Source organism: Maylandia zebra, linkage group LG11 (genome assembly GCF_041146795.1).
Source record: "Maylandia zebra isolate NMK-2024a linkage group LG11, Mzebra_GT3a, whole genome shotgun sequence".
NCBI classification, from domain to species: Eukaryota; Metazoa; Chordata; class Actinopteri; order Cichliformes; family Cichlidae; genus Maylandia; species Maylandia zebra.
In genome coordinates this window covers 13062580-13079194 of record NC_135177.1, presented here as the reverse complement: position 1 = coordinate 13079194, position 16615 = coordinate 13062580, and the positions used below count along the sequence as shown (strand labels likewise).

Below are 16615 nucleotides of genomic sequence, written 5' to 3'. Positions count from 1 at the left end.
GCTGAAGCCTCATCTGAAATGGTATCAGTGGAAGGATGGGTGTCCAGAAGCAATTCTTAAGGAAGGAGAACTTACTAAACGCTATAAAAGCTTTAAAGAACGGAAAAGCCCCAGGACCTGATGGTTTTTGTAGTGAATTTTATAAAGAATTTCGTGAGCTGTTAATAGACCCATTACTTAATATGTTTAATTATTCGTTCTTGCATAATAGATTACCTCAGACTCTAAGGGAAGCTAATATTTCTCTTATTTTGAAGAAGGGGAAGTGTGCAGAGTCTTGTTCCTCTTATAGACCGATAGCTCTTCTAAATGTGGACCGGAAGATACTTTCTAAAATATTAGCTACTCGACTCGAAATTCTCCTGCCTGTAATTATTAAAGAAGATCAAACAGGCTTTATAAAAGGCCGTAATTCTCGTAATAATGTCAGGCGCCTTCTCAATTTAATTCAGGCTGCTCAGCAAAGGAACGTGGGCAGTTTGGTGCTTTCTCTGGATGCTGAAAAAGCTTTTGACCGGATAGAATGGACTTACTTATTTTACACTTTAAATAAATTCAGTCTTGGTGATAATTTCATTAAGTGGGTAAAAATTTTGTATGATAATCCTCAGGCATCCATCTTGTCTAATGGACTGAAATTAGATAGTTTCTCATTGTATAGAGGAACGAGGCAAGGCTGCCCACTGTCACCTCTTTTGTTTGCTATTGCCATCGAACCGTTAGCCGAGGCTATGAGGACGGCACCTGATGTACGGGGCTTGCAAATCGATTATGAGCATAAGATCAGTTTATATGCAGATGATGTTGTAATATTTATTTCTGATCCAGAGACATCAATACCGGCTTTACTTAACATTATTGATTCATTTAGCCAATTTTCTGGTTTTAATGTAAATTTGACTAAGTCAGAGGCTATGTCAATTGGGAGCCTTAATTCATTGCCAACTGGACTGTTTTCTTTCCCCTTCAAATGGTCCCCCACAGGTTTTGTATACTTAGGGATATTTATAACTCCAAAATGTAAACAAATGTATAAAGCAAATTTTGTCCCTCTGTTCGAGAAGGTAAAGCAGGATTTGGAGAGATGGAATTCCCTACCCTTTTCCTGGCTAGGACGTATAGCTTTGATTAAGATGAATATTTTGCCTCGACTGTTATATCCTGTTCAAATGATTCCAGTTATATTTTCAAATAGGGTGATGAAGGATCTGAATGGCTGGCTAAGCTCTTTTACATGGAGTAAACGCAGACCAAAACTTAAGATGGCTACACTGCAGCTCCCAGGTTCAGTAGGGGGTTTAGATTTAGCAAATATTAGAACATATCAATTGAGTACTCACATGAGCTATATTCATGACTGGGTCACAAATAATTTACACTCTATCTGGTTGGGGATTGAAACCTCTCTTTCAAAGTATCCATTAAGGGACTTACTGTTCTTTAAGAACTTTAAAGATATTAGATTGAGCTGTCACACTTAATACACTTAAGGCCTGGCAGTCAGTATGTCGAATTGAGGGAAGGTTGAAGTTAACATCTGTGTTTACCCCTATTGTGAATAATCTTGACTTTCAACTGGGGATGTTCGATATAGGTTTTAAGGAATGGAAGAACAAAGGAATTCACAGACTGAGGGACTTATTCTCCGACGATGTTATGCCGTTTGACCAAATGGTTGAGAAATATTCTCTCCCCAAACATGACTTTTTCTGTTACTTACAGATGAGGCATTATATCTTGCATAGTACTAACTTTAGTGAGAGTCATGAAGTCTCTCCTGTTGAAAAATTATTATTTTTAACAGATAAAGAGGTACCTGTGAAGATATTTTATAAGGCTTTATATTCTGTACCTTCAGTGATGTCACAGAGGCTTAAAGGCACATAGGAAAGGGAGTTAGGTATAGCAATCAATGATGAGGAGTGGAAAGATGTCTGGAGTTACGCCAAATCAATCTCAGTTTGTAATCTTACCAAAGCAAAACAGTTGAAAATCATACACAGAGTGCATATATCCATATTTCGCAGACATCAGTATAATCTTACACTTTCACCCATGTGCCTCAAATGCAAGACAGAAATTGGTACCCTAACTCACAGCTTCTGGTCATGTTTGAAATTGCAAAAATTTTGGTCTAATGTGTTATCTGAAATGGAGAAGATTTTTGGTTGTGAATTGGAGATGGACCCTCTGTCTCTCATACTGGGCCTCCCCAGCCGGCGGTTAATATCCAAGAATAATAGGAGATTGTATTGTGTTCTCACCTCTGCAGCAAGGAAGAATATACTACTCCAATGGATTAATAAAAAAGCACCAACTATTAAAGATTGGCAAAGAGTAGTGTTGGATCTAGTGCCATTGGAATATCTTACATGTGTACTGCACTCAAAAACAGACCAATTCTTTAAGGTGTGGGAACCATACTTGAATTATGTGGAACCTGACATCTCTAATATTATGTTACAAGGATTCTCTTGAGTGTTTAAACTGCAACGTACTACTGGGACCACAGGTATTGTACTGTATTGTATTCTCTCTTTATTTATTTTTTTTAGATGGACCTAAGCTGGTGTTTTGTGCTTAGTTATCAGTCTGTTTGTTTGTTTGTTTTTGTTTTGTTTTGTTTTGTTTTTATTTTTGGTTCTGAATTGTACACTTTATTATGTTATATAATTATGTACTATTTGTGAAAACAGAAAAACTAATAAAAAAAAACTTCTTTTTTTTTTTAAAAAGGAAGGGGAACAGGGATAAAAGGCTAATGTATGGCAAATTATACAAGAAATGGACTAAAAATCAGTGTCAATCAGTCGTATCAAGTGACAAATCCAAATTTGACATGTTTGGTTCAAATCATTGTTAGTAAGGTGCAACCTTTCTATCTCATTGTGGTGGAATGAAAATATAAAGCAGAAAAATACTTAAGTTCAGCACTTTTGTAAATATACTTACTTTCCAACTCTGAGCTAAAGGCTGTTTTACAGATTAAGGTAATAAAAATAACCTTAACTTTCCAAATTGTCATGGTCCCTCAGTCCTCCTGGCTTCTGCTCCAGGTTCTATCTTTTATCTGTTTCCCCCTTGTTTTTTCTATCTCTCCTCTCTGTGCTCATTTGTTTGTGTCTGTTTGTGGGCGGGACTTCGCGGTTCACGTCTCTGACTGAACACTCTGCTCTAATCACTCACCTGCCCCTGATAATGGAGGACCCTACTTAAAGGCTGAGGCTCAGCCTCTGCTAGATCATTGAACTAAACAGTTAGTTGTAACCCTGGCTCCTGTTTTTGCTCTGCTTCTTCCTTTGTGCATTTTGATATTGATGTGCAAATAAAGCAATGAACCAGTACCGAACCACTTCATCAACTGTATTGAAAATAGGATCGTTCATTCAAAGCTTCGTTTCAGCGACATCTAGTGGTGAAATATCAGCGCATCGGTATCAGACAGCCATCACTAACTTTTGTTTCTCTGTTCCTCTTGCACAGGTTCCTGGATTCCCTCCCCTGGTGTGGTGAGCCTGAATTGAGCATGAGAAAATTGTGCATGGCGGATGTTTGGACCCTCCCCCCGGAACATAATTTGCTGTTTGCATATTTGTGATTGTTGTAGATAGTTTCTTCACTGTTAAAAAAAACAACAACAACAAAACAACCCGCACTGATCTGAGATCTTCCAAGTCTGCACCTGAGTCTACCAGTCTATTGGCCTTGACAGAATAATCCAGCCAAGAAATGGACTCTGCAGACTAACACTGTGAGCTGAACCCTCGCCTCCCAGTTGGACTAGCACGAGCAAATACTCCTAGGGTCACAATGTCTGCCATGGATCAAACAAATCAAACCTGTTCTCTCCAGTCCATTATGCCCTCCTTCCATACTCCCACCATCTGATGGTTTTTGATGAAGAACCTAAACAGTATGCTGAGAACTGGGATCATTTGATTCACATATCTATTGAAAACTTAGGTCTATTCTCTTCATATCATGAAACCAGGCAGTACATTATGTTTATGACAAGTTATTTCCATTTAAAAACGTGGTCAGTGTAGTGAGCACACAATTTAATATTTGATGCTCATTTTAATGTGACCAATCTCCCCCATTGTTTTTTAAACCTGGAAATCCACATTAAGGGTAAAAACACAAACTTGATTCAAACACATTTTTCAGGCCTTGTCAGTATTAGGTTCGACCAGCCTTTGCCTTCAGAACTGCTTTAATCTCCATGGTACAGATTCAACAGAGAAACATTCATCTGAGATTTTGCTGCAGATCCATGATCTCTGTTTCCTGTTTCACTATTTCCCAGAGGTGCCCTGTTATATGGTGACTGTGGAAGCCGCAAACACACCTTCATGATCAGGAAACCAGTCTGAGATGACATGAGCTTTGTGACATGGTGCGTTATCCTGCTGGAAACAGCCATCATTAGATCGATAATCTGCAGTCACAAAGGGATGGACACAGTCAGCACCAATATGTAATTAAGCTGTGGAATTCAATGGGTACTCAGCTGGCAATACAGGGTGCAAAACAACCAACACCTTTACATCATCCCCCACCAGCCTAGACCGCTGAAACAAGTTAGGATGGATCCATACTTTTATGTTGTTCATGCCAAATTCTGACCCTACAATCTGAATGCAGCAGAAATCAAGACTCATCATACGAGGCAACCTTTCTCCAGAATTCTGTTGACTAATTTTGGCACCAGTGTGAATTGTAGCTTCAATTTCCTTCTTTTTAGCTGAAAGGAGTGGCATCCAGTATATTCTACTGCTGCTGTAGCCCATCTGCGCCAAGGTTCAGTTCAAGTTTATTGTCATATTCAGAAAACATTGTAGCAACATTTACCCTTAATGAAATTCTTAGACTTAGACTGTTACCCAACTTTACATGAACATATAGAAAGTGTTAAAAAATGTTAAGAAGAATTTAAAATTAAGGGATTTAAGGTTCGATCTGCTGGGTAAATGCACTTCTGTATCTCATAAATTACTGTCAACAAGGCATTTTCAGCCAAAGAAATGCAGCTCACAAAATATCTTTTCTTTTTAAGACCATTCTTTGGAAACCACATAGATGGTTGTGTGAGGAAAATCCCAGCAGATCAGCAAATATTAAATACAAATCTGTCTGGCCCCAGCAACCACGCCACATTCAAGGTAATTTAAATCACCTTTTTTCCACATTGTGATGCTCAATTTGACCTTTCCCATGTATGCATTGATTTGCTGCCACGTGATTGGTTGATTAGATATTTGCATTAACAAGCAGTTGTACAGGTGTACCTAATGAAGATTCTGGTAAGTGCTGAATGAAAATATCTTTGTTAAAGACAAACTGCACCATGAAGGAGACAATTAAACCAAGTCAGCATTTGTACAGGCATTCAGTTTAGTTTAATCTGAAGAGAGTTCAAAGATAAGATATTAAAAAGAAAAAAGGAAGCAATGTTGACTTATAAAACGCCCAAGCAGAAAAGGCAGGAACATTCCCAAATGAGCAGTGTCCAAAATATCACAATATAATATGTACAACACAAAAAGAAGACAAATACATAGACAATTACTCTTAGCAAGGTGGAAAACAGTATTTACATAACAATAAATAACCAATAAATAAAATGACATTGAAACACATTAGCTGAAAGATGAAATAAGCCAGGAGTTGTTCATATATATCAGGCTGATCATTTATGCTCCATATACTACAGACAGTGGTAATGCATACATAGTTCTAATAGATGCACACAAAGTCTTTTTATGTAGAAATCATTATCTTTTATCTTTTCTAATCCAAATCTTGTTTCTGATAAATTTACATTCAAGCCTGCTCCAGGCATGAATTCAATCTGAAAAGTTGACTGAATACGTAAAGGAGTTTTTCTCAAAGAAAACAGCGCTGAAGGCAGGTTTAGTTAACGTGATGTTTTGTTTCTTTAAAAAAAGGTAGCAGCTGTAAGCTAGCTCTGAATTCTCTACAAGTACAAAAGGGAAGCCAGAATGCCACCATGTCGTCAGCACATTACATCTTCACCAGGGTCTAAGACGAACGACAACTTCTGAGAGGACAGAATATAAAAAGACAAGTAAACATCAGCAAAGACACAACGCAGCCAGCTTCGCTGACGGGGGTGGGGTGGTGGTGGGGGAACACTGAGATAGTCATCAGATTCATCATTTATCTGAATAACATTTATTACATTTCATCACATTACATACAGGTAAGGATATGCAAAATTGGTTATGGTTGTAAATAGAAATAATAATTTGTCACCCCCATGTGAGCTGAAGCTAATCTTTTCATCTTAAAAGCAGCAGTGGAACAGCATCATCCAATCAGGGTTGACAATTCATTTACTCCTATTTCTATGTACCCCTATGTATCTCTGCATATGGATTTCTTCTTCTCCTTTACATATATATACATATATATATGTATATATATGTATACTTGTGCGTTAATGGATGACAGCTCAAAAGTGAGCATTTATATCCCATAAATAAATTAGTGTAAATAAGACAGTTTCATCTGCACAACTAAGTGGCTACCTGTAGGAGTGTCAGTTTGCAGCACACAGGTGCTGTAAACTCAAAGTCTCACCTGTGCAACGTCAACAACGTGTAAATAATATGAGGACAAAACTGACACGATAGTGTACGTTATCGTCAGCTTTGTATCTGTACAGGTAAGCAACAAAAAATAAGAATACACTCAAATATAAATAGACATTTCTGTTATCATGTGTATTCCTGTCTCAGTATAGCAGTTTCTAATTGCTTTTTACCAGCTCAGATGCATTAAATGCAACTTTCTCACTTTTCAGGCTTCGATTTTAACTAGCTAAAAGTCACTCATGGAAGCAGGTCTACTCAGCGCCACAATAAAGAGAAGGAATACAAAGCTCTGTCTGACACCAGAAACTGTTGTATTTGGTGTTGTGATAATGGTCATCCGGTGTATGACCAGCGATCACCTTTTAGTAACAGAATGGTCCTCTCTTAACAAAAAATGCCTGCCTCGTATTTTATATACAACTCAGATCATGGCTTAAATAAACTCATCCCACCTGATCATCCACTTATCTAAATCTTCCTCAAAGTAAGTCTTTCATGTTTTAGCACGATCAGCCTAGAAACCAAGCAAGGCCCTACCTCACCTGAACCTCTTTGACTCACCCTCCTTTAATCTCTTTTAGCTCGTCCTTTCCTCTTTCTCCTCCCAGAGTTCTCCTGGGGTTTCTCCTCTTTGCTCCCCATCAGCATTGCTCCGTTGGCAGCTTTGCTGAGGCCGTTGAGGGTGCCATTAGAAACAGCCTTGCCGGCTTTAGAGGAAGAGGACACGTCGCGACGTGCGGGTTGCTGGCGGCGGTAGGTTTGATAGTAGAAGTTGCCAAACAGGACGATGAAGGTGATGGCGTAGCAGATGAGGGAGTAGTGCATCCAGTGGGGGAAATCGCAGTTGACATAGAGAGACAAGGCCGTGTGACCGATGGTGACATGGAACTGAACCTGAGCCCCAAAGAGAGAATAAGAGTTATGCTTTTGCACCATATTGTGTTTTCACTGTTCTTTCATAGCAAGAAGAATGATTTTCAGTCAAATGATCCCTACAGTCAATATATTTCATTGGAAATCAACCACCCTGGAAATCAACCTACCATCTGGATAATTGTCAGATACTTCTTCCACCACAGGTACTTTTGGATCTTAGGTCCACAGGAGGCAAGACCGTAATACAGGTACATCAGGACATGGATCATCGCATTCATATGTGCACCAAAGAATGCTGCAGTAGAAGAAACAATAAGTTTTTAATTTTGTTCTGCTTACTATAGTTAAAAAAAAATCTTAAACTGAGTTGCTTTGAACTCCTGCTGTCTGTATCCAATAAAAAGACAATAGTTGAGGGGGGTGGGAGATACAAACAAGTGTAGGTCCAGGGGCCCCATGAATCCAGATTAAACCATCCAAGCTACATATGACGATACTATGCTTGTGGGTTTCAGTGAAATTTGTCATCTAGCTTCCTCATCAGTGTTCAGACTCAGTTTACTCTCAGTCACAATCATCTACTTGCAAATATACATATAGCTGCACCTGCGTTTACTAATTAGCAAGTGATAGCGTGTTATCATGCTAAATACATACTGTGAACATGATAAACATTGTACCCAATAGTAAACTTCAGCGATTAAATGCTATTACTCTCAACATGTTGCCTTGTTGGCATTAGCACTTAGCTCAAAGTGCTCCTCTGCCTGTGGTATAACTTTACAGAGTTGCTAGCATGGCTGTTAATATGCAGATGCATATTATAAAAAAAATAAGCTCAACAAACAACAATAATGAATACATTTACCAGTAGTGAATAAAAGGTTTATAGACAAGTAGCTCCACATGTTTGGTTTAGCTTCCTGAAGCACCCACCAAGGGATTTGTGTCTCTTCCCAGCCCTCACCCAGTATAAACCACAAAACTACAGAGCCGGTGAAGGCTTTATCAACAGCAATGCTGATAAATTCAGCATATAGCTGATGTCTGCTGTGTTGTGAGCTACTCACACTGTCCTCCTGCCACCCACTTGATGCCAATCCACCAGAGCGTGAACATGGAGCAATGATGGTAGACGTGAAGGAAGGTGACCTGGTTAAATTTTTTCCTCAAGATGAAAAACACAGTGTCCAGATACTCAATGCCCTTGGAGATGAAATACCACCACAGAGCTCCTGCCACCTGACTCCCACAGAAATAAAGAAGGAGAAGAAAAAGACTGTTAACATATGAACATATATGATCAAGAGCTACATGTGCGTGAACTCTGATTTTGGAAATCTTAACCTCGACCCGAGACTGACTCACTTGTGGTTTCTGTTTCAAACTACGTCATGGAGCAACAGGAAGGAAGGTGAAACTGAACACCATTCAACTCCAGCTTGTACTTTTTTCTGATAACAGGCCCATGCTCTAAATGTATGGACGCCGCTCATGTTTCTAAAAGCTCTCTGAGTGACGTGTCCCTGGCAGGCTGACTGTAATTTTCTGAACCATGGGTACAGTGGAGAATTATTAACAGGTAGGGATCTGGTTCCAAGGAAACTAATTATTGTAGCCACAAAAGTCTTAAAATAGTAAGTTACATAAACAGCTGAAGTCCCACTACTATATTCAGAGTTTATCTATGCAAGTGTGTGTGTGTGTGCACGCTCTGAACACTCACCCTGACTTCATTGGGATCATCTGAATAATCCACCGATTGACAAATGTAACTGTATCTGGCTGCTCGCGTTGCCATAAACAGCTGAAAAAACAAGAGTGTCCATTGAGTCACTGCTATCAAGCATACAGTGATAATGGCAGAGAAAAGAAGAGATGGAGTGCAGACAAGAGCATGAGTACACTGTAATTAGGTTAGTCTAAACCCAGAGGACAAAACGGCTGCTGTAACGTATCAACTCGGGAGCACAGTTAACGCTGGAATAAGAGGATATCAGATTTAATTCACTGACTGCAGTTATTGGACACGTGCAAGTAACAATCAAAACAATGTGACAATCTACCTCTTTAAAGATGAAGAAGTTGAGGAAGACCATGCTGAAGTTGTAGACAATAAGGGTTTTGCGGAGCTGGAAGGGCTCTCTGTTCTTCATGTATTTGGGCCCAAGCCAGAGAAAGAGGAGGTAGGAGGTGCTGATGGCGAGCGTGGGTAGGGGGTTGTCCATCAGGGGCCATTTCTCCACACGCTTGTCTGACAGAAACATGTTTTCATAGAGTTACATAAATATTCGTAATATTTGCATTGCACTGATGCAGCGTGGGTTCAGTATATTTTGAGAGGAGTGCTCGTGCTGAGTAGTAGTGCAGATAACAGATAATATCCTGCAGGTGGATGCCCAGTGGTCAGTTTGATGGTGATACTTTGAGAGAGCATCCAAGTATATCCTGGGTTGATAAAGGGTACAGGGCCTGTTACTGGGTGTAGCAACATAAATACATACTGCGGTATATTGCAGTACATATATAGCTACTATATGTCCTAAAGTATTGAGTAATTTGTTAACAAATTGCCAGTGATGCACTATTCTTATACTAACTTCCTCTATAATGACTCACAGCAGCAAGAACCCTGCAGAGTGATACATAATATCTAAGGCTGGACACACGGGCAAGTGAATGTGCATTTACTCACTGATAAATACAAGTTCTCTGATCTTAAAATATCTCACACAGATGCTCTCAGGCATGCCGGATGTTTTGAAGGTATTACCTGCAATAGTGAGGGTCCATTTGTAGAACTCTATGGTGTCGTTGATTAAATGTGTGATGATCTCCATGGCTGGGGTAGTTAACCTGAAATAAAACAGACAACCATTTAATAAACAGAGCTAAATTCACTGAGGTTGAGTGGTGTCATTATGTAGAAGAGCAATAACAGGGAAAAGACATCTTAATAATGGCAATAATTTTATTTTAACACCACTCCTCAGAAAAGTAATCAAATAAATATATCAATAGGCCAACGGGAGGTCAGTTATATGATAGGAGTTTGGTGCTCCATGAGGCCTTGGTAGTTGGGCAATAGGGTTCATTGCGCACAAAAGCTGGGAACACAGGCTGGTAGAGCGCATGTGTCAGCAGATTTTTGGTTTGAACACGACCAACAGCCAACCTGGTGACTCTTCGAACGAGAAGATGCCTTACATACTTTTACAATGAAATGCCTCATCTCCTGTAAAGAGAGCCAGGATGAAATACTCTGACTGTGGATTGCACATTCAGACGCAGGGTGTGATTTAACGCTCCTAAAAAGGTGCACCACCCCCCACCTCCCTCTCCTCCCCTTTCTCTCTCCGGCCCGGAGCGGATCAAGCGATGCTGCAGCATCTGCCATATTCCTGCACGCGCTCTACACAAAAACCGATCAGAGAATAAGACAATAATTGCAATTTATATGGAAGTTAAGATTCGTATTTAATACGCATATCTCTAAAAGCTTTTATTGCGATAAAAGCTTTATTGCATGCGTTTTAAAAAGCCCACTCTGTGTCACGGGTTTGCTTTCTGCGGCATGCAATCCCGGCCTTCAACCACGGGCTGCACGAGCAGTCTTATTGTCAGCCTGATCTCTCAAAAACTCACAGCTGATTGTATCTATGCGCCATTAAAACAACGCTTTCCACAAAACACATGATCTGACACTCAACGTCTGCATGCATCGCACAGTAGGCCACAATAGCGACATTTGTCTCGCCTTCACCTCCGCGCGGATGAGGATGCTCGTTTCCTTACCGTGTCGGTGCTTTAAAAGAAAATCCCACTATTTTTACATTCAGTGCAAGGTCACGCGATGCGCGTTAATCCGACCTCCAATCTCCTGATAGACTTTTATGTGACCTGATGAATTGTTCCGTTATTTGGAGTGAAACAGACGGGCCGCTGAATGAACGGCAATGGCACGAAATTCTCGTTAAGGGACCATACTAGCCTCCACTGCGCGTCTGCTTCTATGAATACCAACAACACGAGCGTAAATCCAAACAGTTATTATGTTGTACTTCCGGTTATATTTCAAAAATAATAAGATTTTGTTCCCAACTGATTGCACCCCACCCCAATGATCTTATATTATTATAATAATATTATATGATAATAATAATAATAATAATAATAATAATAATAATAATAATAATAATAATAATAATAATAGTTTCGTCTTGATGAATTCTCAATCATCCAGGTAAGTAAATCTCCAAAAGTTGATTGCGTTCATCTCGACGTAGCGTATTATTATTATTATTGTCATTATTATTATTAATAATAATAATAATAATAATCATTATATAATATTATTATTATTGTCTATATGATTTGGTTTGTTGTTTTTCTATTTTTCTTTTCTTTTCTCCTTTATAATAGCGCACTTTGGGTTTTTATTGGAAAGGACTTACCCTTTATTTCCGGTTAGGTTTACGATCTCCTTCGTGCAACTTGACTCAACCCCGCTCCTTTGCTGCCACTTGTCGGTGGATGAGGGAAGGATGCTTTGCACATGCGCACAAATTGAGACGGATGCAGCAACAAGCGCTTCACCAGCTTTAGTCAAGTCAGCCGGACACAAGCAGAGTCAGACAGGAAGAGCGGTACCCTTCGCAGAAATCTCATTGGAATACACTCATTGAAAGTGTTGCATCATAGTGCATTAAAGAGTTGTATAAACGCCATTAATGATACAAATTAAGAGATATGATTGCAGTTTAGGGCGCTGTTCATTACGAGTACATTCATATAGAAAAATTCTGACACTAATAAAAAGATTAATGCTAATTAACGTTTATGAACTGTATATCTCCATGAGATCGTCCACATACTCTACGTGATGTCGGTAAAACCAGTGTCGTCGACTGATCAGGACACTCGAGCGAGGATTTTATTCTGAAATGTGCGACCTGACTCCTGTATCTCACTATGTGACTTGACGCTACTTGCCTCCGCAGTTGCACCGGCTTCTTTTGTGTCCTAGCGGGACGATTTACTTGAATTCATCCATTACAGGCCATCTGCCTGTCGTCGCCGTGACGCGGGGATCGCAGGGTGTTTTGCGCAGTTTTTACGCGAAGCTGATATGCGGAGAAAAGCTGGGATGTGTTCCCTGGACTCACTGCATTGATGTTCGTGAGCTTCTGTCATCACAGGCCTCATTCTCCCATTACTGGAGCTAGTTCCTCATTATAATGGTGCGGTGAAAAGGGCGTTTTGTTCCGCGATAAGGTCAACAGACTGACATATAAAATGAAAATTTGGAGCACGGAGCATGTTTTCAGGTTGGTCAGCACACTGAGCCGGCATGTCCTTGTCTTTAACTTAATGTAACCCGGTGCTTTAAACGGTGAAGCTCATGGCTCCATATCTCCAGTCAGTCTGCTCTATGTTAAGTCATGATGGTAAGTCTTTATATGGGCTTGACACCAGGAGGCGTGCCACTGATGATGTTTCAAGGATGATCACTAACCACACCTGTCCAAGCCAGAGTGTGTCTTTCAGAAACCAACAATGGAAGATTTTTGATGGCTGCTGTTGTAACCACATTTAAACGTTATCTTGTCCTGGTCTGTGTGCAGTTACCCTTGGGAGACGGTGATCAAGGCTGCTATGAGGAAGTACCCCAATCCCATGAACCCTAATGTGATCGGGGTGGACGTGTTGGACCGCAGTCTGGACACAGAGGGCCGGCTTCACAGCCACAGACTCCTCAGCACAGAGTGGGGCCTACCGGCTATCGTCAGAGCGGTCAGTCATCAGCAGATACAGATATATGAAATGGTTCTCAATGTCTTGCAGGGGTTCCGTGTTTCAAAGGAATGACAGCACAACAATTCATTCACCTGAAGTGACTACAAACACTTCAGGTGAATGAAGTGTTTGTAGTAATTAGGCTGTTGCCAGTACAGGTTTGATTGCTGGTGTGATTTAGTGTGTCTGTGCTGTATATTTCTGTCTGTAGATACTGGGAACCAACCAGACACAGACCTATGTGAAGGAACATTCCATAGTTGATCCAGAGGAGAAAAAGATGGAGTTGTGCTCAACAAATGTAAGTTAATATGGAGGCTTGCAGCTTGATAAATGCTTTTAAACAAAGTGTGGCACAGACTTTGTCACCATCTACCCTTTTATTTTCCAGATCACTCTAACTAACCTCATATCTGTGGATGAGAGGCTTCTTTATAGACCACACCCAGAAAATCCTGAGGTGTAAGTAGTCTAACTTTTATTTTATTTGCATGTGTTTAGAATGAATACCATCAGTCCATTTTTAAAGGGCTAAGAGATAGGAGCCAGAATCACCGTGACACTATTTTTTTGCAGAAACAAGATGTTACGGTAATGTTTTTCTGTTTAACGATGTCTCTGCCATCGCCTGTGCTCTCTCTGCTCAGGACTGTCCTGACCCAGGAAGCCATCATTACAGTGAAGGGAGTCAGTCTGGGCAGCTACCTGGAAGCCATGATGGCCAGGAGTATGTCAGCTAACGCCAGGAAGGTAACACATAATATGTTTCTCTTTTTATTTGTCTTTTGCACCCTGATTTGATGATGAATGCAGATTCAAATAATACAGTCTTTGCATGTCTTCTAAGTGGGCCTCTGCTTTCTCTGCTAGTTTCTTTACCACTCTGGCAGAAGCACAGTCAGTGGTTTACAACCCCACCAGGATGTTCACTGGGCCTTGGTCTTGTTTTTAACCTTTCTTTCTCTCTGTGAATCTGTAGGGTTGGGATGCTATTGAGTGGATTATTCAGAACTCTGAAAGAGAAAATGTTCCTCTCTGTGACATTTACTAATGCTGGTAACTCTTCTTTTTGCCTTTCTTCGCAACTTTCTTCTTCATTCATACCTCTGAAAATCCCCAAAGTTGTAAGTGCACAGAAGCCATAAAATTCTTAGAGCTTCTTTGTTTGAATTTACAGATGTTGAAGTGTACAGTGGCAACTATTTTCCCCGGCTACACCTCATAAACAACTGGCGATCCTCAGCATTTCCAGCATTTCTCTGGCCGGTGGTGGTCTGAGAGGTTTTTTTCTGGATTTCTGTCTGAAACAGCACTGGAAGAACAAACAAAAAGTAACATTTTTGCCAAAGCTGAATGATTATTAAAAAGTATTAGAGTAGATTTTAAGAGATAAGGGGCCAACTGTGGTAGGCATAACTCATTGCTCACTGACTACTCATTAACTCATTAGCTGTTTAAAGAAGTGTTAGCAAAACAGAGAGCTGCATCAGCTTCACTGAAGGACCACCTGAAAACACTGTTTGAAATATTATATTACAGATGACTTTCACACCATGCCATATTATTTTTAAAACTACGGAGGAAGGATGCAAAAGGTGACGATGTGGTACAATGTTACTAGTATGCACCCAACTTCATGATTTTATTTGAACTAATGTAGATTTTGTGTAGTGTCACACAACAGAGACTATAGTAGGAGTTTAAATTGGAAAGTTTTTATTGGTGCTTATTACTTGTTACAACGGGGCACAGACTGTAGATCATGTCCGCATGATAGTAGTAAAAAAAAACCTGCAAGAATGTGGGAGTGGGAAGAAAAATATTTCGACAATATCAGTTCTTTGACTTACTATCACAAAAACAAGATGGGAATGTATCATTAACATCGCCTTCTTTCTGTACTCTCAAAGCATCAATACACCGGCTTCTTTTTGATGTAGCATGGGCAGCAGGTTTGCAAGCAGGTTACTGAGGAAGAGGAGGATCGTGCAGGTTATACAAACGCACACAGGCTAAACCATTTATAATGGCCTTAAGATGATGCCGGTGTATTGTTGCTTTGAGGGCAGTGCAATGCCTTTGCCAGTCACACCTGTCATGCTTCCACATGCTGAACTACTCCATAACCTGTATACCCTGAGGAGCAGGGCAGTACTGTATGTGCAATTCTGCATTGGGAGAAGCACAGCGTGCTAAATCAGCTTTCTGAGTAAAATTTAAAAAAATTACATATTTGTATAAATATTATTTATTTAACAATGTGTGATAAAACGTAAATTATTTCATGTGTGTGTGGGTGTGTGTTCATTTCATGGGGGGAAAACGTTACTTTTTCTTTTTTTTTTATTTGTAACTTGAAACAGTTGTCTTTCTGCAATGATTAAAAAAGTGCTTGAAAAATTGCTGAAGTCATTTAGATTTTCACTTCAGAGCCACAGTGTCAGTTTATAGCATGAATCTCTCTATACAAGGCTGACACTGCCTGAATGCTTTGGTTTGTGTCAATAACACTCACATTTGAAAAGAAGCATAAATCTGAGGCAAACCTCTCAGTAACTGTTGCACCATGACCACAGTGAACATACCAAGAGTTTTTTAAACTGCAGTGTAGTTCATCATTTGTCCAATTGGGGGCACACAGATACCTATGGTGCGACCTCTGTTCACCTCCAGCAAGAAACCTAGAAAATGTTTAAAAATTGTCCTCATGTAAGCTCATTGTATACGCCGTTCAATAAATAAAGGAAACTTTTTTTTTTTTTAATTAACGGCGCACTTAATGATCACGGTATTACACAAAGTCAGTTAAACTTAAGGCATATCAGTCTATCGAGTTTTGTGAATTCATTATGCTTGCTTTGGTAAACATGAAAGTTATGAGGTTCACCGATTAGGGGAAAAATTACAAGACAACCCCCCTAAGAGGGAATGGTTTTACAGGTGGTGCCCACAGAACCATTGCTCTCTCCTTTTCCCTGCTGCCTGATTTCTCTCTAACCCTGCTTTTTGCTTGCATCCTTATCACTACTGGTAACATGAGACAGTACCTGCAGCCCATTCAGGCTGCACAAGTAGACCAGGTCCTCCAAAAATGGCACATCAATGTATGCTGTTGCAGGAATGTTTACTGTCTCAAAAGTGTTGCAGAGATCCCACGAGAGGGGCCATTACACAGGAAGAGAGGGAGGTAACCCAGCACTTGTCACTTTCATTTGCACCAAGGAAAGTGAACTGGTGTACAATGGATTCTGCTTCCTTACTGGACAGATTGATTCCTTGAAGTTTACCGGTAACTGTGTGTTATACCATGATGATCAAGTGCTCTA

The 16615-nt window shown here is 40.0% G+C and overlaps 2 protein-coding genes across 2 annotated transcripts; one reads left to right on the top strand and one right to left on the bottom strand.

Moving 5' to 3' along the window:
* Window positions 1–5373: 5373 nt before the first annotated feature.
* Window positions 5374–11512, bottom strand: elovl4a (ELOVL fatty acid elongase 4a). The gene is made up of 7 exons (XM_004568084.5): window positions 11289–11512; window positions 10267–10349; window positions 9560–9747; window positions 9220–9300; window positions 8564–8735; window positions 7661–7788; window positions 5374–7511 (listed from the first exon to the last, which is right to left on the bottom strand). Exons 2-7 carry the CDS (start codon window positions 10331–10333, stop codon window positions 7185–7187), a joined length of 963 nt encoding a protein of 320 aa, XP_004568141.1. The 5' UTR covers window positions 10334–10349; window positions 11289–11512; the 3' UTR covers window positions 5374–7184.
* A 937-nt stretch (window positions 11513–12449) lies between these two features.
* On the top strand, window positions 12450–15991 carry prelid3a (PRELI domain containing 3A). The gene is made up of 7 exons (XM_004568083.5): window positions 12450–12820; window positions 13118–13286; window positions 13501–13590; window positions 13681–13751; window positions 13937–14039; window positions 14269–14345; window positions 14467–15991. The coding sequence occupies exons 1-6, from the start codon at window positions 12789–12791 to the stop codon at window positions 14338–14340; spliced, it is 537 nt and encodes a 178-aa protein (XP_004568140.1). The 5' UTR covers window positions 12450–12788; the 3' UTR covers window positions 14341–14345; window positions 14467–15991.
* The last annotated feature ends 624 nt before the right edge of the window (window positions 15992–16615 follow it).